The sequence below is a fragment of the Harpia harpyja genome, chromosome 11 (assembly GCF_026419915.1).
Source record: "Harpia harpyja isolate bHarHar1 chromosome 11, bHarHar1 primary haplotype, whole genome shotgun sequence".
NCBI classification, from domain to species: Eukaryota; Metazoa; Chordata; class Aves; order Accipitriformes; family Accipitridae; genus Harpia; species Harpia harpyja.
In genome coordinates this window covers 26,017,251-26,038,614 of record NC_068950.1, presented here as the reverse complement: position 1 = coordinate 26,038,614, position 21,364 = coordinate 26,017,251, and the positions used below count along the sequence as shown (strand labels likewise).

General features: G+C 38.0%; 2 protein-coding genes across 6 annotated transcripts in view; both read left to right on the top strand.

Moving 5' to 3' along the window:
- The window catches only part of TLCD4 (TLC domain containing 4), a 40,450-nt gene extending 35,731 nt beyond the window's left edge, over positions 1–4,719 (top strand). For all 4 annotated transcript variants that reach the window (XM_052802422.1, XM_052802421.1, XM_052802418.1 and 1 more), the window contains exon 7: positions 3,096–4,719. In XM_052802422.1, coding sequence (XP_052658382.1) covers positions 3,096–3,411 — 316 coding nt within the window. In that variant the 3' untranslated portion in view covers positions 3,412–4,719. The remainder of the gene's footprint in view (positions 1–3,095) is intronic.
- Positions 4,720–13,205: 8,486 nt separating this feature from the next.
- LOC128148223 (holocytochrome c-type synthase) lies at positions 13,206–20,572 on the top strand. 2 transcript variants are annotated; one of them, XM_052801791.1, is made up of 7 exons: positions 13,206–13,254; positions 13,924–14,073; positions 14,822–14,970; positions 15,570–15,718; positions 16,863–16,982; positions 17,794–17,880; positions 18,135–20,572. In XM_052801791.1, the coding sequence occupies exons 2-7, from the start codon at positions 13,959–13,961 to the stop codon at positions 18,331–18,333; spliced, it is 819 nt and encodes a 272-aa protein (XP_052657751.1). In that variant the 5' UTR covers positions 13,206–13,254; positions 13,924–13,958; the 3' UTR covers positions 18,334–20,572. The 2 variants fall into 2 exon arrangements, with proteins under 2 accessions (XP_052657751.1, XP_052657750.1); XM_052801790.1 differs by lacking the exon at positions 13,206–13,254 and adding an exon at positions 13,268–13,368.
- Positions 20,573–21,364: the final 792 nt, after the last annotated feature.

Here is a 21,364-nt window from a genome sequence, read left to right as displayed (position 1 = left end):
TAATAAAGCCATCATTTTCAATAGGGATTTCTTTTTAGTATCATGGACCAGGAAATGAAGCAAGATAACATTGTCATCAGAATCCTAGAATGGAATTGCATTGCCCTAGATAATTTGAAGTTTATTTTGCAATACTGCACATATACAGATCAATATTAATATATGCATATGAATACATAGAATAATACAAATATTTATTTACTTTCAAAAATAGTTCTGGAAATTATTTTGAGTGCTTAAATTAGAAAAAGAAAGTAAAACACCTAAATATGTCTGGAATGGTTAATCTTCATACTTGTAATCAGAGAAGAAAGTGGCAGAAGGCTCTTTTGCAGAGTTTAGTGAGAGTTGAGGCCTGCCACGGCTTCTGGTTGTAGTGTTGCTACTAGAATTGCTGCTGTGAGTATCAGAAAAGGAGCATGGTAATGCCATGTACCACAGGTAGGGAAAGCAGTCCATGGAGTTTCCCAGTGCTCTGGGGAGGGTGGCCTCTCTCCTTGCTGTGTAGCCACCGTGACCCAGCTGGGGACAGGGATTTGCCCCAGGAAGACTCCACCTCAGGAGAGGGGCTTTGGTATAGGGCAGTGCTGCAGTCCTCTCCTCTTCCTCCATTTTTTTGCAATGTAGGATCAGATCTTTCAGTTTATCAGATGCCTGTTCCTCACCCATACTTTTGGGGTGTATTTCTACTTTACTGATCCTACATGTGTGGCATCTGTTTTCTTTTCCAGGTGTCTAGTAGAGAAAGGATAAGGTTTGTAAGGCAAATAGGAACTGTAATCCTCCTGCAAACAGGGTATCTGAGTATTACCCATTACTGCATTGTGACTGTAAACTCTGAAATATTTTATGAGACTGTAGCATTCTTCAGATCTCTAAATAAAAAAGATTGTGCTGAGATCCCTTTCAAACATTAGCTTGGTAAATTCAACTTACAGGAGGGCAGGGTGTGATAATGAAGTTCTCCAGAGGTTGCTTTCATTTGCACAATTGATGTTGAGTAGGAGATTATAGTCTAACGTAGTCTGTGCGCTGTGTGCACAGAGAAACTGAGGAGTAAATAAACACTTCTTTAAACTTACTTTAGTAATACAAGAGGAGAGTAAGAAAATGAAAAAAAGTGGTATTATATTCTAGGTTTCTATATTGAAATTCATGTCCTAGTGAATGGCCGTTCTCCCAACTGACTTCTACCAAGATAGGATTTCATCCTGGGTTTAAGTGGTACCTATACTGATGCTTACCTTTCAGACTGTGGTGTTAGGAAGTATCGTGATGCATGTGGCTATTAAAAGTAATATATGTTAAACTTTTAAAATGCCTATGGTGAGATCATATGTCTTTGAATACTGACATTTACTGCTTTCTCAGAAAAACAGAAATCACTGTAGGAGATAGTCTCTTGCACTAAGGGATGACATCTCATTAGTGTACGAGTGTGGGTTGGTTTTTTTTGGTTTTGTTTTGTTTTTTTTTCATGAAATTTGAAGAGAACCAGACCCTTACAACAGTAAGTAGTGGATAATGATAACTACTTACGTTATGTTTCTTGTTTGCATTCTTAGTATTACCAGAAGAGCTATTATTAATATATAAAAAGATATTCTAATCTCAGAACTGTCTGTGTATTTCCTGTCTGTGTTGTTAAGGATATCTAATTGGAGGTTGTCTCCATGCCAAGCATTTAGATCTTTTAATGTTAGTATCAGCATTTATGTAATTAATTATGAACTGTGGTGGGTAAAATTGTAATCATAACTGTCATTTACAGACTTTCATTTTTTTGAATTTGCTGGGAGAGGGAGGTTGCTAAGCAGATGTCCAGTTACCTATACTGGCACATCACAGTTTATTTTAAAACCTTTTTTTATATTACTTTTGGAATCTGCATTGTATACATCAACAAAAGTACAGGCTCTGATTCTTAGTCTGACCAAATATATCAGGTCTCTCTCCTCATCACCAGTAAGTGTTTCTGTGGTGAGGTATCGTGCTTCCAGGCTGGACTGCCACCTCAAGGGCCTGGATTTTAATTGTCTCAGTTGCACACTTAATGAATTCCTGGAGTATTTCTGTTAGAGCTGGATGTCTGGCAAATCTTTTTAGTATATCTATAATTACCTAGGTTGTAATCTGTAGGTAATTAAATTAAAAATTAATTTAAAAACCAGTTTTACAACTGTTATTTTGTTAAATAGTTTTACCCTTATATATTCTTGGAAATAAACTGATTATTCCACTTCCCCTCCCCAACCCCCATCACAAATACAGTGTTTTAAATAATTTTCCTGTGGTCCTGTCTTTATCCTGCCATTGTTGCACAATTTCTCCTTGTGTTTATTCTGGCTTAAGTGTGAATGATAAAGAATTAGAGGAGTTTGTTCCTTTTTCTAGGAATTCAAGTCACAGGTTCTGTGTGCTAGGCAACAGATAAGTTATGCCTGTCTACTAAGGAATTAATATGCAAGAATTTTTTTTTTTTTAAAGACCACTTACGACCCAATAGTAGTAGTGGGAGAGGGGGTTATTAGATTTGTCTTTTTCATTGCATAACATACCTGGCTGTGACATGATCCAGTGCCATTTACAGTGTCTTGTTCTGAAGTTCTGGTTTCGGACTGAATAGAAGCAGTCAGAAAAATCCAAACCTGAGAAACTGGAAGTTAGAGCTCTATCTAGATTACCATATCCAAATACAATGCTAGAACTGCTTTCAGGGAAGGAAATAGAATTTTAGTTGCCCATTGGTGTAAACTATAGTAACAAGTAATAAATATGTATTTATAATTTTAAAAGAGAATTTGAATTATAGTGTATTACACTGTAGTCACTGAAATGCACACTGGTTGTCAGCTGGTTTACAATTCAAATGAGGATTTTCTACATGCTATTCTGCAATGTACTGGATATCACGCACTGCTTAAGTGGGGGAAAAAAACGTAGCCAAGCAGAAGAATTTGCAACTAAGCCAAGACACACTGCAATAATTTAGAAATGATAAGGGTAGAAGCAAATAATAAATTAAATGATTAATTAAAAAAAAAAAAAAAAAATCCTTCAAGTCTGCCTGGTATCTGTGAACACTTCTTTTGCAGGTGGTTTTTTGAAGTACTGGGATATCCCAAATCTTCAAAGGCCAACATCATCAACGGTGTGCTGATGACAGTTGTGTTCTTCGTGGTGAGGATTGCCGTCATGCCTATATATTACAGCCATGTAATTTCTTCATTTGGAACAGAGGCTTTCCAGAGATTAGGATTTGCAGCCCAGAGCGCCTGGATGATCTCAAGTGTTGTCTTGGATGTTATGAATGTGATGTGGATGGTCAAAATTGCAAAAGGATGCTACAAAGTAATTTGTCTTATCGGACAGGAGGAAGCCAAAACTCATAGAAATGGAAAATCTGACTAGAAATCATATACATAAAATGAAATTTCTGCTATGAAAATAATTTCGGTTCACTGAAACAGTGTACATTTCTGCCATGGAATGCTCCTCTTAAGGAAACAAGGTATTACCTCTGTACTGACCTTACTCTTTCCCTAGCCACACTGCCTGCACACCCAGGGCCACGCTTTTCGGATCCTGTCTGGTGAGGAATAAAAGCAAACGCTCACACAAATGAGTTCCACGTGTCTGTTCTAAGCAGTTACAAGCTACTGAATTTAGAATGGAGCAGACTGGTTACCTGCTTGTTGTCCACCAGTGTGTTCGAAGTGTTTCACTCAGGTTTCTCAGATTAATGTGTTTTATAAATCCAGTGAATACTGACATCTCTCTTTTTTTAGAAAACAAAACAAAAAAATCCCCAAACTCCTGATATGGTGCAATTTTCCTGGCACGTTTCTATGTTTTCTTCTAGGAATAACAATCAAGATTTCATTCTTGACAACTTTTTAATTTTTGCAAGAAAAGCTAAAAATTTAGCTTTGATTCTGTGAAGTCTTTTACTGTTTTTTGTTCTGCCTTATATGAATGCAAACCATTTTGGGAAATTTATGAAATAATTTTATCTAAAATGCTGTATTATAAGACTACAGAATATCTTAAAAATTGTTAAAATTCTCTGATTTTAATGGGAAGGATTCACTTTTGCTGTGTTAGATTACATGCAATAGTACATCTTCTAAATTGCCCGTGGAATTTTTTTTATAAACTAGTATGGTAAATGATGTGTGGAAACAGCATAATTCTTACTGGAGTGCTTTTTCCTTTGCTGCTACTACCTTTGAGAAGTGCTGCAACTCTCCTGAGAGTATTTTTAACCATTGGCTATTTGGATGCGAAGTTTAATTGTAAAGAGATAAAATTCTTCTGTATATGTGTTGTGTAACTTACAGTAATACTTTTTTTTCTTTTATCACAGAAATGACCCATTTGATATGAAGTGTTGAGGTTTTTTGTCACATTTTCCTTGTTAATCACATCAGAAATCCGAGGTGTTGACTAAAAACATTCTTGAATTAACTGTGCCAAACTTCTGTAAAGCTGTAGAGTAATTCTGTAGAATGACAGTTCGCTTCTGTAGGCACAACATTTTATTTTTTTTAAACCATGTATTTGTCAATAGGTACCCTGTTCCTTCTTCTGCAAACTTGAAGGTTTGGAGGTCATCAGAGATAAATCTTACCATCTAGGAATAGCCTAGAATGTAATTTATAATACAATTTGAGGAAATTCTGGTTTTTGTTTTATTTTTAAATGATTTTGAGAACTGTATTTGTATGTAGTTTGGTTTTGTTTTGCTTACTTTAAACCATATCTGAATTGGGACTGATTAACTTCTGGTTTTTTTCCTTGGTGTGGGGTTGGTTGGTTGTTTTTTTTTTGGTGGGGTGGTTTTTTTTGGGGGGGGGGGAGGTTGGTTGGTTTTGGTTGGGTTTTTTTTTTGATATGTTATTTGTTATACCTTCTGGTAAGGTGTGCTAAAAGTATGCATTTTCAGTCAGTACTTTAGTGCACATCCCAATTATTGTAGCAGACTGTTTAAGCAATTTATTTTTAAACAAAAAGATAAAATACTTACCCCGTGTAGGATAATTAGTTATCCTCTTGTCCTCTTCCATCTAACACAGCTGGGTGACATGAACTCTCCCCTCTGTAGTCAGAGGTGTGAGTGCCCCAATACTGCACTCTCAGGTGAGGGACGCAGCACTTCTTTCTTCCAGGAGTTGGACGTCTGTTAGACCCCAAGAGGACTGTGTAGGCTCAAATGCCTTATAACCAAGGCAGCTGCCATGAGTTTAGTTCCCCAGTTAAAATGATGCCCGGGAGTATTGTTTGGGCTAGCGTCACACGCACTTTTACAAGCCTAGTTCCACTGTTTAACTGGGCAGGCTTTTTTCCAAAACTGTCTCCCAATCCTGCCTTTTTAAAGGAGATACCAAGGATTGTCAATACTCGTGTTTTTTGGATTCTGTGCTTATTAATACTTCACAAGCTTGCAGGCAAAAGAGCTGTTTATGCCTTGGGAAAGTTAGCAATTAATCTGTTTAGCTGTATGATTTGAGTGAGCATGATGCCTTATTTGGGTACCATATCCATAGTCTTTGAGAGTTGATGCTGTGACCTGCTTGGCTGAAAGAAACAGACTCCCTTTTATACTAATTTGCAGAACCTGGTACCTTTTAAAATAGTGATTTCAGTGTATCTAATGCAAAATCTAGACTACGTACAAAGGCTCTATGTTTCTATCACCTTTATGATTTAAAGGTGTACGTGAAATACTTTTTTTCTTGTGCTTTTTAAGTCACTAGATCAAGGAATCGTTTTGTAATAGCTTGTTCCTTTCTAAAATAAATTTTAAATTGAGTAAATTCAAACATTTTGGAGAATATGTTTGAAAGTAGAAGTCTGCTTTTGTTATTTGGGAAGTAGGATGAAAAAAATTGCTAAGGAAGATGATTTGGAGCAACTCTTAAGGTGATAACTCCATGAAAACATTTTGAAATTAATTCCTTAGCTTTAATTTTTAATGTTTCATTATTTTAAATTTTTTGTTTTCAATGGAGAACATTAATTAAAATGGTCCATTTCCTTCCCTTCTAAATAGACTTGTGTCTGATAGGAAAAAGAAAAAGTAGGTCAAACTGTAATAAAATTGTGTTAAAACTAGATTGAAAACAAAAAAAAACAAACCAAACCCCTGCATAGTACACTTTGGGCAGCAATCCAGAATGGAAGGGCAGTGGGATAATTATTTTAAAACATGTAATATTTTGGATTACTGGACAAAAGTAGTGTAATTAAAACAATATTTTGCAATGCATTAGTTTTAAATTTTCTAATTTGTTTTTTTTAATGTATTGCAGTTATGTCCTGATGCATCTACTATGTGTCAGAAAACAACTTTCTAATGAAAAAAAAATGTTAATACTTGTGTATTCGGCCAGGACTGTAGTAAACAGGCTGCAAAGTTGTGATGTACTGAATGCATTGGTATAGGGCACTTTTTACCTGCCATTTAAAGCTTATAATACAGCAAATTAGATAGCTGCAGCACCCATTTTTCAATTGCACTTTATTAATTTTGAAACAGTGGTGAAATATTGATGAAATTTAATGTTGCAAGCTTGTGTCTATGCTTTTTTATGCAAAAAAGTAAATGCATGATAAGTAGCATTGTAATAAATGCTACCTTTAGAATGTAATATTATCTTATTAGTGGCTGAAAACTTCTGTTTTTAACAGATGCATTGTCTAGTGTAAAAGCAGACCCTTGGTATGTCACCAGGTGTCTTTGCCATGGACATATCAAATGGCAGGAGTTAATCTTGTAAAAAACGCTCAGATATCTTGTTTTCTCTTCTTTTACATTCTTCAGTACCAGGTGACATAAAATTAGCATGATGAGGGAGAGGCTATTTGTACTGGTGAGGCTGCATGTAGGAATGCAAGTTTCCCTTTTTTATGGCTTTACTGTTTCACCAAAAGATGAGTAAATACCACTTTCAGAACTACTACAGCGGAATGGTAGGTCAAGTTTTGCTTTTATAATTGATTTGTGGATACAGTACTTGCAGAGAGGAAATGTACTTCAAATACTCATTTTCTCGGTGAGTGTTCCATGAAGTTGAGCGCCTTACACTACAGAGATGCTTTATGGGTTATCCGTGTGCATTCTGCAGTGGTAAGAATTACATCTCTTGAAGCCTACTCTACCTCTTTAAATACATGCTACCTTGAGTGAGCTCAATAATTTAATAACTTAATTGCTTTAAAAATAGAATTTATTGAATAATGAAAAATACCCTATGCACAGGAAAATGAGGGGAGCTGACATATATAAATTCTTAAAAAATCCAAATTTTGTATTAAAATTTACTAAAAATTAATTACAGTGTCTGGAAGAGAATTGCCTCCATCTTTATTTAGAGAATTATGGGAGAAGATTACTCATGCTGCAGAACTAATGTTAACCTAAGAGTAAAAGCTTACACAAGTGAGCAAATGTGTTGAAGCAGGTTTAAAGAGGAGAGGTGGAGACTTTGAGAGCACAAGTATAGAGATCCAGATGTCTTCCTACTGCTGTGGTTGGGACAACAGCAGACTGATACGTAGCAGAAAGGCTTAGGTATTTCTATATCTCTGTTCACAGTGGAAGATGAAACTTTATAATTTTCAAGCTGTATAAAATAGTTTATCAGTTGTTGATTGCTGTCTGGAAAGGAGCTTTTCTCATGGACTTGTGTGTGTTTAAGTATATGTACATACAAGCTTTCCATAAAAGATCATTTAATAGAAAAGTTTGTAAAATTGTTTCGTGTTGCTTCTGCTGAGCCATTCAGAGGAAATAAAGGGCTGCTTGACAATTATTCCAGCTTAGGATCTGGTGCAGTGTTGACTGCTGCTGAAAGCCATCAATAAAGCAAATAGAAAGGAACTAGAATTTTCAGATGGAACAAATGCAACTGTAGAAGACTTTGAAAAGTATGGGCAGCCCTCTTTCAAATTTTTAATAGCCTGCTGTACAAAATCATTATCTGGCTACAAGGAACTTCATGAGGAGGGATTTGTTCCTCGTGGAGTTTCTCTATCTATGGAATATATTTGACAGCTGGAAAAAGAACAGTGCTTCATTGCTGAGATCCTCACAGCAGTCAAATGGAAATAGTGATCAATATTTATGAACTTTTAACATTCTTCGAAACCCAGGTAAAAATCTCTTTGTTGGACAGGTGAAGGTTTTAGGATTTTCTGAAAGCAACTTGAAAGTTCTTTATATGGTAGAGAAGATGAAAGATGTGCTGCTTGGAATGTTTGGAGATCTGGGATTAAGCATCAAATCATACTTTTAGGTGGTAACACTTGGTAAGGTTTCTTATCCATTACAAATCTCTACTAGCTACCTCCTTTGACATTCTTCCTCTATTTATAATAACCAAGCACTTTATAGGTCCGTAAAGAATGGAAGGTAGCTATGAAGAATAAATTGTATTGTTTGGTATAAGAAATATTTTGGCAAAATTTCTTCTGAGATCAGTTTCATTGTGTGATGTCCTGCACTGAGAGGCCATCTGATTATAATAATGTATATAAATTTTTAATCTAGTTGTAATGTAAAGGAAATGTCTTTAAAAGAGTGAATTACAAAGAGTTCAGCATGGCTTGGTATCAACCGTATAATGATGCAGTGTGCTATTTATAACTTCCTACTTACTGAAATTGAAAATATAAAAGCAAATAAAATATTCTGTAGTGTATCTTTATTTTTAATCTATGCGTGGGATGTCAAACATTGTACTTGTCTTGTGGACAGGACATGCTTTTATGAGCCTATAAATATTTTAGTATATGAGAATCTGCACCCAAGTGGAACATGTTGCATGTAAATTGTCTTCTAAGTTTTTAAATTTCAGTATTTTAAAAAATTTGCTAGGTTTGAAAGCAACATTTAAATACTAATACTAAGCTGTAATACAGAACATAACATTTTGAATGCAATGCGGGATATATTGGTTTTGTTTATTGTAACCCTATTCCAGTTTCACAAGAGAAATCCATCATATGATAGGGGAAAAGGAGGAAAAGGGCTAATCATGAGCTCAGCTATATAATTTTCACACTTAATATGCAGACATCCAAATATCCTGGATTTGTTTCTAGCATGCATATACCAAACAGTGTTTTCTTTAATATCGACAGATACCTATCTATGTAGAATAATTTAACACATAAGCACAGCTAGCCTGATATAAAATCAAATTACAAAAACTGTTGGGAACAAATGAGTTACAAGTTAGGCATAAGTAATGGAGCCTGTAATTCAAAAATGTTTATGTAAGCTTCTGTCTAAGAAGAAACTTGGTTAAATATATCTAACTTATGTGCAGAGCAAGGATGAAAACTGTAAATTCTGCTAGACTGATTTCTGGTAAATCTTGACAATCTGGTTTGCAGTAAATACTAATACTGTCACAAAATGTCAGGATTGCATTATTAAATTCAAATAGTAATGTGGCCTGATTGTAGTAGCAATCCTTATCGTGGCACAAGAACTTTAAAATGCAATATAACAATTCTGCAGATCAATGACAAAAGTAATCAGTCATAGTAAGGCAAATGATTAAGTATTATGGCTTTAAGTTTACTTCTTATAATAAAAAAAAATTCTGAATTTTGTTTGCATTTCAGTGATATTGTAAAGCATTTCTATATTTTGTTTGAATAGTTTAGGAGCTTGCATAAAATGATATTGGCTGATTTTTTTTTTCCCTTTGATATATGCAATAATGTCAATAAGCAATAAATTGCATGTTGTATGCAAGGTATTGGTACTTCATAATAAAGGAAAGGAACACAGTTTCTCATTTTGTGAATTTTTCTTTCTTAATATGGTAATAGCTTATGTACCTATAATGAATGCATCACGAAAGAACAATTTTCTCTGAGTTCAGTTCAGAAACAACTGGCTTATATGGTATTTTGAAATTTTGTGCTGTATATTTTTTTATTTAAAAAAAGGTGGGGAGGGAGTATGAAGTGTGAGCCACACTGTTGTTCAGGTGGCTGGACTTTAAAAGGCTGAAATTCTGCATAGGACATCACTGGGGCCAGGAATGTAACTTAAAACTATAAATTTTGTTGTGTATTGAGGAAAAACTTAGATAGCATAGTGGAATTATATTGCACTGTATTGTAATACCACATTTCAGGACATAAGCTGGATGGACAGTTGTCTGAAGGCTCTAGGGATAAAGAGCTACTGTTGTCAGCATATTATAAATGTGATGCACTACACAGTCCCTTGCTGAATACTAAGATGGGCAATTAAATTCCTTAATATGGCAATACCTAGATTCTATATGTGTGGTGAACGTATGCCTGGGAAGCATGAATTGTGTGGTAAAACTCGGAGGTTTTTCTGACCATGCTCAAAGGAGGTTGCTGCTGTTTTGTGTCTTAACCATTGGCTTCCAAGCACAGGAATTGCTTGTTTCTTTGAGTTTTCTTTTGTATTATGCAATGGTTAAATTACTAGAAGGAAACACAAAGCATTCCAGTGGTTTTTACTTTTTTCCTCTCATCTTCTAAGGGGTATTTAGTTCCATTTGTAAATTATATTCTTAGGGTACTACTCATTAACTAGTCGGTCTGTTTGGAAGTGACTGGGAATGTCTGGAAATGTTATTTGGGGTCAGATGCTATATAGGTCAGACTTCCAACTGCTTGAGGAGGGACAATGGGGGCTTGCTGGGAGGCTTTTGTTTTGGCACTGGGCAGCTTTTAACACTGAATAGTGGAAAGGAAGGACTATGCATGGCTGGGAACAAGGGATGCCTTTCAGTGAGCCATTCTTAACCTGACAAATTCAACAAATCTTGCTTAAAGTGAGAAACACACCTCTCCCTAAGATGTAGGATATAGAAAGTATTTTGTATATCCACCTCTGTCATGTTCTGGTGCAAATTTGCTCTTCGTTTTCTCCCAATTTTATTTTTTTTTATTACTCTCTGTGTTCTTGCTGAACACTTTGTTTTCTGTACTTGTATTGGTGCAATAATTCTGCATTAGTTTGGGTTTTTTTAATTATTATTTTTTATTTAATCTTCACAGTGGCTATATGTCATTTTTTAGATGGTGGACTACTGTTGTATCTTCTTATTTTGCTCTGCTTCTCTGGAGTTCATAGTGTAAAATACCTAAGGGTAGATTGCGTGCCTCGTTGAGATTGTGACCATGGTGTTCTTTGTAATGCTTTACATTGAGGAAAAAGTATTTGCTACTTGGCTTATCTTATAAAGGGTGAAAACTATTATCTATACAATGACTAATAAGTAGTGCAATTGTTGCTTCTGGTGGAGTGTGATGGTGGAAAGCAGGGAGACAGCATACTGACATCAACAACATAGTGTACTTTGAGAGGAGAGTGTAGAACCAATTCTCAGTTTGACAACATCAGAGAGAGAAAACGTGTTTTACCTTAGAGTTGTTCTGCCACTGACTTGAAATATTTGGAAGCAGAGATGTCAGTTGGTCTACAGGAGGCTCTTACTATTAAAACTGCATTGTCAATTGCAGCAAGTGAAGACTAAAATGGTTGTATCTTTTTTAGTGCTGCTTACACAGCTGTTAACTTGTGAATGCAGTCTTGGAGATTTCAGCAAAGCCAAATATGCCTAAAACGTGGGCAATGATGGAGGAGGCAATCATAATGTTTTCTAAGGCATATAATAGAGACTCAATTACTGACTTTCCTAACTCCAGGTTCTCAATATGCTGTGCTAGTAATTCCTGCATGCAGAAAGCATAGGAAACAATTTCCTCTCACATAATAAAGACTGTAAAAGGGCAAAAATGAGTGGATATTTGATATTGCTTTATACTTGTATTTTTATTTCATGTTCACGCTGAATGGCAACATCCTCGTTAATAAGAAAGATCCTATTTTGAAAGATGGTATGTGAACATGTTCTTAAAAGCACTCTTGAGAGGAATGTATAAAAGAAGTTTTAAAATTCAGGTTGTTACATAACTTGAAATAGTGCTTGTTAGAACTGCTTCAGTGTGGTTTAGAATTTGTCTTTTATTAATCTTTCTGATCTTTTTCAAAAGAAATGGGAGAGAATCACTCACTTCTTTCTTTACACCAAAATACAGACAGAGGGTACAGGAGACCCCTCTTCCAGATTTGAATTTGGATTTTCTTTGTTCAAAGTTAATGTAGTAACTGGGCCACTTGAAGCTTAAATTCTTTCTCACTAATTTTGTTTTTAATTGCTCCAATGAAATAGGATGTTTAAAAAAAATTGGCTTTTTTGATCAAATTGTTACATATTTATAATGAATGTTTTTCTTGTGTCTCCCCACTTGCCTTTTGCACTCGACAGCCTACCGAGAGTCCACGTTGTGGGATGAACATTGGAACAGTCCTGCAGGGTTTGTACTCACTGCTACAGCTGTTACTGCATAGCTAGATCTTATCCTCTGTTAGTCAAAAGGGGATGGGATGGAAGTAGCCTTCCTTGCTCTGATGCAAAATAAGCGCCGTTTTCCAAATCGTCAAACTGCGGTGTTACGCACGGTATTTCATGCATATAGTCAAATGGCATCTTCTCGCATTGAAATATGGCAATACGCCTAGTAAATTTTAAAGAGCTGCGATACTTGACTAGTTGCTGTTTAAAAACCATGTTAAGGAACCTTAATACCTCCCACAGTTTAATACTAGAAAGGATACACTTTTGCAACATGATTCACGCTGCTAGTACGTTCAGTATTTTTTCTAGCTTTCTTGAAAAAAAAAATATTTGCAGTTGTCAGGGATAACGATTTCACGAACAAAACCCCAGCGCTTAAGATCACAGGTAGCTCACGCCAACACAGCTGTACTCTTACGTGTGCCTTAAATAAACCCAGCAGCCCTCAGGCGCCCTCTCTCCATGCCCTCTTGCGGGAGCCATTAACTCTCCGCAGAACAAGGCCTCTCCCCGCCCCTGCCGCCGCGGCCCGCCGGCGCCCTGCCCTTCCAGGCGGTCCCAGGGGCCCTCCTTCGCCGCCGGGCCGCTGAAGGCCGCCGCCTGCAGGCGGCGCCGCGGCCGCTCGGCGGCGGCCGCCCCCCGGTGCGACCTCCCGGCGGAGCGGCGACCGCCTGCGGCCCTCGGCCCGCCCGCCCCGCTCCGCTCCGCAACAGCGCCGGCGCCTGCCCCCGCCCTCAGCCCGCCGCCAGGCCCGGCGGGGCGGGCCCCGCCCCTCCCGCCGGCGGCGGGCGCAGGCGCGGAGCGGAGCGGGCCGGCGGGGCCGCGTTCTCGCGAGGTGGGGCGCGTGGCGTCGTGCTGCTCCGGGGGCCGGCCGCGGAGCCGCGGGCCGGGCCGGGCCGAGCCGAGCTGGCGGCGGCGGCGGCGGCGGCTTCTGGCGACGCGCCGCGCGGTAGCGACGGCGGGAGGCGGGTGTTGGGGGAGGGCGCGCGCCGCTGGGCCGGGCCGGGCGGGTCCGGCTGGGCAACGGGGGGCGGGCCTGACCTTGCCCGCGGCCGCCGGCCGCGGGGTCGGTCACGGTGTGTGTAACGGTGCCGCGGCCCCGGGCGCGGCGTTCCCGGGTGCGTGTGGGTGTCGCTGCCCGGTGCGGGGCTGGCGGGGCTGCGGCGGGATTCGGGGTGCGGGCAGAGTCGTCCCCCTCCGCCCCGGCCGCGCGGCCTCGCTCCGCCCCGCCGCCAGTGGGCGTGAGGAGACGGGCTGGACGGCGGGTGTGGGTGTAGGTGTGGGTGTTACCGGTGGGGAGCCCCGCACCGCTTGTCCCACGCGAGATCCTTCGCTGTCAGTCCTGGTGGGCGCTGTGGATTTTTATTCAGGCTGGGTGTTTATTAAACGGATTTTTTATTCATTTTCTTCAGTTTGTGATGCAGCGACATACCTGTACTGGTGTTCACCTTAATAAATAACCGGTGTAGTTCTGCGTTACAGGTGTTCGCTTTATTTTCTTTAGAAATTTGATCTAAAAAGACCCGGTGCGCGGAAGCCATGGGTTTGTCTGCGTCCTCCCCGGCTGCTGCAGGTCAGTCGCCAAATGCATCCAAGCAATATCAGACGGCGTCTCCGCCTTCAGAATGTCCTATGCATCAGGAAAAAATGAGTGGTAATTATTCTTGAAACTCAAATGAAATAAACTCTCTACATGGAAAACTGATTGAAAAATATTTGGGGGAAAAAAAAAAAAGAAATGATTCTACAAATAAAAACTTGAGTTTTTCCTTTAGTGAAAATAGCTCTCAAGTAACTTTTCATGAAAAGGAGTCAGTTGTTCACCAGAACAGCACGCAAGCTGCTTTGTCTGTAGAGACAGTAGGTGCTTTCTGTAGAACCTGTGGGTTGCTCCCGATTGTCATGTTTGGAGTGGTCCTGCAAATTATTCCTATTGAATGGTACAGCCACAAAGGGTCAGGGAGGTGCAGGGGCCCCTGCATAGACGGTAGCTGGGGGCAGGTGGTTTTTGCCAGAGAACATGCAGCTGGAAAAGGGCACCAGAAGGGTGGAATAAGATGAATGTCTGGAGAAGGAGGAGAACGTCAGCTCCTTCGTTGACACAGTCAACATGTTGGTTAACATTGCTGTGGAAATCTTAAGTACAAACAGTTCAGTATAGAGGCCAGCATGAGGTGGGGAGCAAGCATTCAAGGCTACATAAGACGCTAAGATCTTACCATGGTGCGGGGTCCTAAAATACGGGAAAGAGAATAGTTAAAACTGTTGCAAAGCTCAGAAGAAAAAGCGAAATACCAGTTTGTATTTACGTGAGCGTTCAATGAACTGTTTTCCATTTCCTGTCGGGTCTTAAGAGTTTTCATTTTGTAGCAAAACATATACTATTTATTTCTGTATTTCAGGTTGTCCCATGCACATGAAGACTCCTGATCATAGAACTGAGAATGCAGACGATGTTCCTGCACATCAAGAAAGAGCGTATGAATTCGTAGCATGTCCAGTGAAGTCTGGTGCATCTCAAATGAAAGATGACATAGATCCCAGCAACATGGTAACTTTTGCTTATTTCAGATATTTTCTTCAGTCTTGTTTCTTCTGAAATACTCTCCCTAAAATTTAAATACTGATACTGTCTAAGGTGGAAACTCTGGCAAATAATGTTATTTTTTAATTTTTAACACCACTTTTTTTCATTTTGTGTGCAAATATTTGTATAAAAACAAGTTATGTCTTATTTAACATTCTCTTCAAATTTACATCTTTTGATTAGAGGTGGTTTTCCAGTTTGTAAATATTTTTTGCTGTCTGTTGGTAACATGCATGGTTTTTATGCTACATTAGTGGGTTTTAGGTTCTGTATAATAGCAGTATGGGTGAGTTCTGATTCAGGTCTCTCCGAGATTTCCTTTGATTTACAAAAAGCACTGCTCTTCTGAAAGTTGAAGTTTAGGCAAAGGGGTTCCTTTAGTCTTCATATGACAAACTTATGCAGAGTTCTGCTGTAAAAGAGAAAGGTAATTTTGGTGGACTTAAATAAAGGCAGAACTTCTTGGTAGCAGCTGATTGATTATGCTTTGATTTTTCTTAAACAGCATAACATAAAAAAAATTTTCATACTCTTGTTTGTTGTTGATGCTCCTTGCTTTCTAGATGCCTCCTCCTAATCAGCAGCCATCCCCAGGTCAACCATTTCCATTGTCAACTGTTAGAGAAGAATCTTCCATTCCTAGAGCACATTCTGACAAGAAATGGGTCTACCCTTCAGAGCAAATGTTCTGGAATGCAATGATAAGAAAAGGGTAAATACACTATGAATTATGAGATGGAATCTGTGAGCCTGAAACTCATGAAGTAATATCATTAGTTACTATTCATCGATATCATTTAAAAGTTTGTGGGCTCTAAGCAGTAAATAATTAACTAGCTCTTTTAAAAATTTCTATTTTTATAAACAGCTTTGATTTAAAGGGTGAGCTGGTCTCAAAGCCATGTCTTCTCTAGTGATCAGCAAGGTGATAGGGAGTGTCAGGCAACTGCTACTATCTCAGAAGATTTTCTTAAAAGTCAGTACATAGGCGCAGACAAACTTTGCGTGGTTGCCAGCCTTCAAACTCAATCGGCTTCATGCTAATCCTATAAACTGATAATAAAAGTTCTATGTGAGAACATCTAACTTGACTTTGCAAAATTGCTAAAAACGTGAAAATAGTTTGACAAGTAGATGTTTTCAGTCTTTACAACAATTCAGTGTAGGCAAGATCTAACTGAATGCTAGATGTCTCCTGTGGCCTAAAAAACCTTCTGTGCTGCTGTTTCCTCATTCTTCTGTAATTACTTGTTTGTCATTCTGACACAGATCAACTTCAAAGGCGGTTACTATTAAAGCAACAGTAATTCTTAGTTCTACGTATCAATATTGTTCTTAATATGTCATAAGCAGTCTATATTGACCACACAAATTTTGATCCTGTAAACACTTAAATGTTTACTTAATGTTATGCCTGTTGAAAAGGAAGCACGCACGTAGTCATAGTGCAGGGTCAGAGAGATGAAAGGCATTTCTAACTGTATGCAAAATTTATTGAATACAGGACTTCTGTGCATTAGGAATGCAAGTGGGATTTTTCCTAAGCATTTTTACGAATACGGTGGAAGTGCTGATGTTTGCACAGCCTGATAACTTTCTGATCCAGTTAAGCTGTTAATTTAGCTAACTAGAATTTGTGGATCTCTATGATGATAACTTTGATAACTACACTTTTGCACAGGAAATGGAAGTAGTTCTCAAGATGCTTAAGCAGATGAGCCAGAAGTTTCCATACTTGCTTTGTGTCTTTGCATAAAACCTTAAATCTCTTGATTAAAAAGCCCATCAGATAAACTGAGGAAGGTGGAGTAGTTGTGCTGTAATGCTTGTAAGCTTTTCAAATTCTAATTTTTTAGGTGGAGGTGGAAAGATGATGACATAACAGGTGAAGACATGACCAACATCATTAAGATTCACAACCAAAATAATGAACAAGCTTGGAAGGAGATTTTGAAGTGGGAAGCTCTTCATGCTGTGTACGTACATGTGAAGTGAAAAGCAAATCCTTTGGTTTAGCTCTTGCTTTTGCAATTCTTTGAAAGTAGAATGTCTCTTTAGTTTTCGCAGAAATATTTTGGTGCTGATACATCTCAAAAGTTACAGTCTTGTAGGAGTCTGCATTTTGATTAATATGGAGAAAGATTATCCAGAAGAGCTTAACTACAACTGAATAATTACTATGTTGATAAAACTGATGAGCATTTTGGTGGCGTGCGTATAATGTGGATTTGGAGAAGTTAACTCTTTGTTTTATCTATTTGGGGATTACTTAATTGAGATCTTTATGTCATGAAAAAAAAGGAGATGTAAACTTAGATGAAAAGTGACTGGTGTAAAACCAGCTGTCACCTTTTAGGTCAGTATAGTCCCTGTTCCTAGAAGAGACAGACTAGTTAAGCATTCTGTATGTAGAAATTGTTCTCTGAAATTCCATGATCTTTGTTACACGGTAGTTTGGATTATGGTTTTCTGTTCTTTAATCTATTAAATCTATGGATTAGATTTGCTGAGAACTGGTCTATTGATAAGTTAGAACAATGGTGTGAAGCATATCAAAGGTACTTTATCATACCAGCAGTAAGTGCTGTCAGAAACTGGAGGACTTTTCAAACCTTTAAAAAAACCAAGAAAAGCTCGTTTAGATCACTTGCAATTAATCTTTCACTGTTGCCCTTTCTCCTATTCAGTTTTTCTGTTGCTAAAACAAATTACCATAGTGTTTTAAACGCTTAAAATAATACTGTTTTAAAAGGTAAAAACTATTGTCTTTTTTAATTGTGTGCACAGGGAATGTCCATGTGGACCATCACTGATGCGGTTTGGAGGCAAAGCGAAGGAGTATTCACCAAGAGCCAGAATACGTTCATGGATGGGGTACGTGGGGAGGAAAGAAGGTCTTCCAGTGAGGTGGGAGGGTAGTGAGATATGTCTGAAAACATGGTATAGAATTTATTTTACGATGTTTCAGAACTGGAATTGCAAGTTATAGTTACCAGAAGATAGAAGTACTAGGGGGGATCTTATGCCAGTATCTGGATAAATAAAAAAATCTTCTTAAATAGGACTTCCTGTCCAAGGTTCATAATATCCATTAAAATATCTACATGGTCTATTATCTGTCTTTCCAGATATGAACTTCCCTTTGACAGACATGATTGGATTGTTGACCGATGTGGAAAAGAAGTGAGATACGTTATTGATTACTATGATGGTGGAGCAGTAGATAAGAACTACCAGTTCACTATCCTTGATGTTCGCCCTGCGTTTGACTCTCTCACGGCTGTGTGGGACAGAATGAAGGTAGCTTGGTGGCGGTGGACTTCGTAACTACTCCTGTGGTGTGTAGTCGAAAAGTAAACCGCTTTCCTCCTAGACTAAGGATAAGTGAATACCAGGACTTGAAATAGAAGTTCACTGCAGCTATAATTTTCATCATCACCACTGTTCTTTGGGGGTGGGAAGGGAGGATGGGGAAATCCATTGTTAAGCACACCGATGCTTCATGGTGTTTTGAATGAAATAATAAAGTTACAGTAGCAAAAACATGTATCTTAATTCTCTTAAGAGCTGGGAAATCTTTTCTTATTTTGTCAGAGATTCTGCATAAGCTTGCATTTCATGACTCCAGTGCTGCACCAGATACATGAGGTTTCTGATTCTGACTGGAGTTTTGAGTCTTACTTAAATCGTGAAGACTGGAAATTTCATACCTGGTTTCACGTAGTTACAGTATTTGGATACTTAGATGATGAATAAAGGGTGAAAGATCTGTATTGTTTAAAACTGCATGTTTTCTTAACTATATAAACCCATGTATTTGTTTTCATATGGGCACTTTACCTGTTCAAATACATGCTTCCTCAGAAGACTTTAGTAAAGTTTATTCTGTTGAAGGAAGTATAGCGTAGTATGACTGTTTTTAAAGGTATGGTAAGTTGAAAGGAGAATATACTCATGCCTTAATCTGCAATTTATCTTTGAACAGAAGAACATCTGTTAGAAGGAAATGAGTGTCAGTTACTTTTAAAACAACATTTCTAAAAGGAGATAAAATTGGTATTTAATGGCTATTTATTTAAGTATTGAAAAGGTTTGTTTTCTGATGTAAGAAAACTGTATTCTTCTAGTATTTTCATGTCTTTAATGTGTGTCTCGTGTAATGCATTCAGGACAGAATTAAGCCTTACTTAAAGAAACTGTCATGCAGTGCATCTGTATTTTGTATCTTGGCTTCATCAACTGTACCATAGCATGTTATTTTTATATCATAGGGAATCGCACAAGAGTGTATGACTGAACAGTCATACACATTTCTGCATGGTGGTTATAGTGAGACATATTACAGGTGTGTATATAACTTGGCTAAAAGGATATCAAAAGTGCCAAGAAATAAGGCTGATTTGAGCGTTAAGAGTGATGCATGTTAATGTTGTGTGGCTTAAAGGTTTGATTAATGTTTGTGCTTAATAAGGGAAACTAACTTTTTTTTTTAAGTCTTCCACTGTAATAGCTTGAAATTTGCATGGCTTGGTAAATTTCAGGTGCCATATACCCCTAAATTTAAATTATTCCTCCGTTTTAGCATATATTACTCTTGAGAATGAGTCCTCCATGCAAAGGGAGGGAATGGAAGGAGTAAGAGAGTATCTTACTGTAGCTTCTCAAATGGGAAAAGCTTTCTTCATTTAACTTCACAACCTTAACCAGAAACCAGCTGTACATTCATTTTCTGAAAGTGGTTATTTTTAACTGACATTGGAAGGTGGTGGTTTTTTGTGGTTTGTTTGTTTGGGTTTTTTTCCTGAGGAGAAAGCCCCATGATGTTTCAGTCACGTAACTTCCCATTTTGGAAAAAATTATTCAGGGAAGCTTCCATACTTTAAGGTACTAATGGAGATGGATGGTTCCCACTTCAGAGGCAACTGTACTGCATGGTAGGAATAAATATTACCCGGAAGTCCAGAATCCTAAGAGAAAATGACGCTCTTACCCCATCCACTTTCCTCATTCCTTTTTCACCTTTTTAGTGATTCCTATATATATAAAAATGAAAAACACTTTGGGGCAAACCCCCCCCCCCCTCCATCTGGGTAGGCAATGTATATATGAGAGATGGGAGAAGCGTGTGAGCTTGTATGAAGCATATCTGATAATGAAAGAGCTGCTCCTCTCTGTTCTAACAGTAAAGACTGAGGCTTACTGCTTTTTGGGGTGGGGTTTTTTGTTTGGTTCATTTATGTGTACGTTTGGTAACTTGATATACGCAGAATTCTGCATTTCTCAGAACTAAATATGGAAAAGGTACACCAATGTAGGGAGTGCTTCAGAAGCTTCAAAAGAACGAGTTTGCTTTGTTGATTTTGGAAGCATGATATTGAGTGCATTATGGAAATTGTAATTGCTGCTAAATCTGGTGAAAGGTGTCACATGCCATTTCATGTGTTTACTGTCTTCTGTTATGTTCCATCTCACATAGGTTCAAAATTGTTCTTTTCTGTGCTACTGTTAATGAGATGTACTTTGTCATCAAACAAAAAGGAGAACCAAATAAATATACTTTTCTTAACTTTGGTATTTGGTGATCATATTTTTAGCTGTAAGAATTAAGATGAGCTCTTGCATGTGTTGTATGAGGTTATAGTCTGTTACAACTAATCACATCTTTGAATATATACTACTCATTTATTTAGGTGAATACAGAACCAAAACCCAAGGACTCAATTCAAGTGTTTGGTAATCAAACCAGCAGCTCTCGGAATAAGAGTATATGACAACAAATATATTCATCCTGAGTCTGGCTAACTTCTGAAGAGAGGAATGCAAGGAATTTTTTTTTTTTTAAATAATCCTTGAAGTGTAAATGAAAATAATTCATTTCTACCAGCAGTAAGACTTAAGGAAGTAAACATGGAGTTTTCTCTTTTACGTTTGGGTTACTTATGCGTGATGTTGGCAGTTCACTGTTTCTCGGAAGATGGGTGTCAGAGTGATTAGAATTCTAATGTAAACTTGAAAAACAGTAATTTAAATTGATTTTTTTTACCCTTTGGGAGGATGTTTTAACTGTAAAACTATTCTTTAGGCGAGATTAAAGGTGATGTATGTGTATGCATAAACACACACATTTATATCCTTTCTTTGTAAGTACAGAATGGTATAGAGAGTTCATGAAGCTCAAAAAAGTGAAGTATCATCCTGATCAGGGCCTTTCAGGGAATTCAGCAGGTTCAGCATCAGTTTCCCAGTCCTAGTCAGGCTGAAACAGAAGAAACAGAATGTCAGAACCCAGCATCTCCAACCAGGTTAACCTTGTGCACATGCAAAAGGGAAAATGTGGACACTGTCACTAAAGCAGGGC

Bases quoted from the DNA above. Each gene is read 5' to 3' on its own strand.
- LOC128148223 (XM_052801791.1), top strand. From the start codon at position 13,959: ATGGGTTTGTCTGCGTCCTCCCCGGCTGCTGCAGGTCAGTCGCCAAAT. The intron at 15,719-16,862 runs GTAAATACACTA...CTAATTTTTTAG, and splicing joins AATGCAATGATAAGAAAAGG to GTGGAGGTGGAAAGATGATG. The intron at 16,983-17,793 runs GTACGTACATGT...TTGTGTGCACAG, and splicing joins TGGGAAGCTCTTCATGCTGT to GGAATGTCCATGTGGACCAT.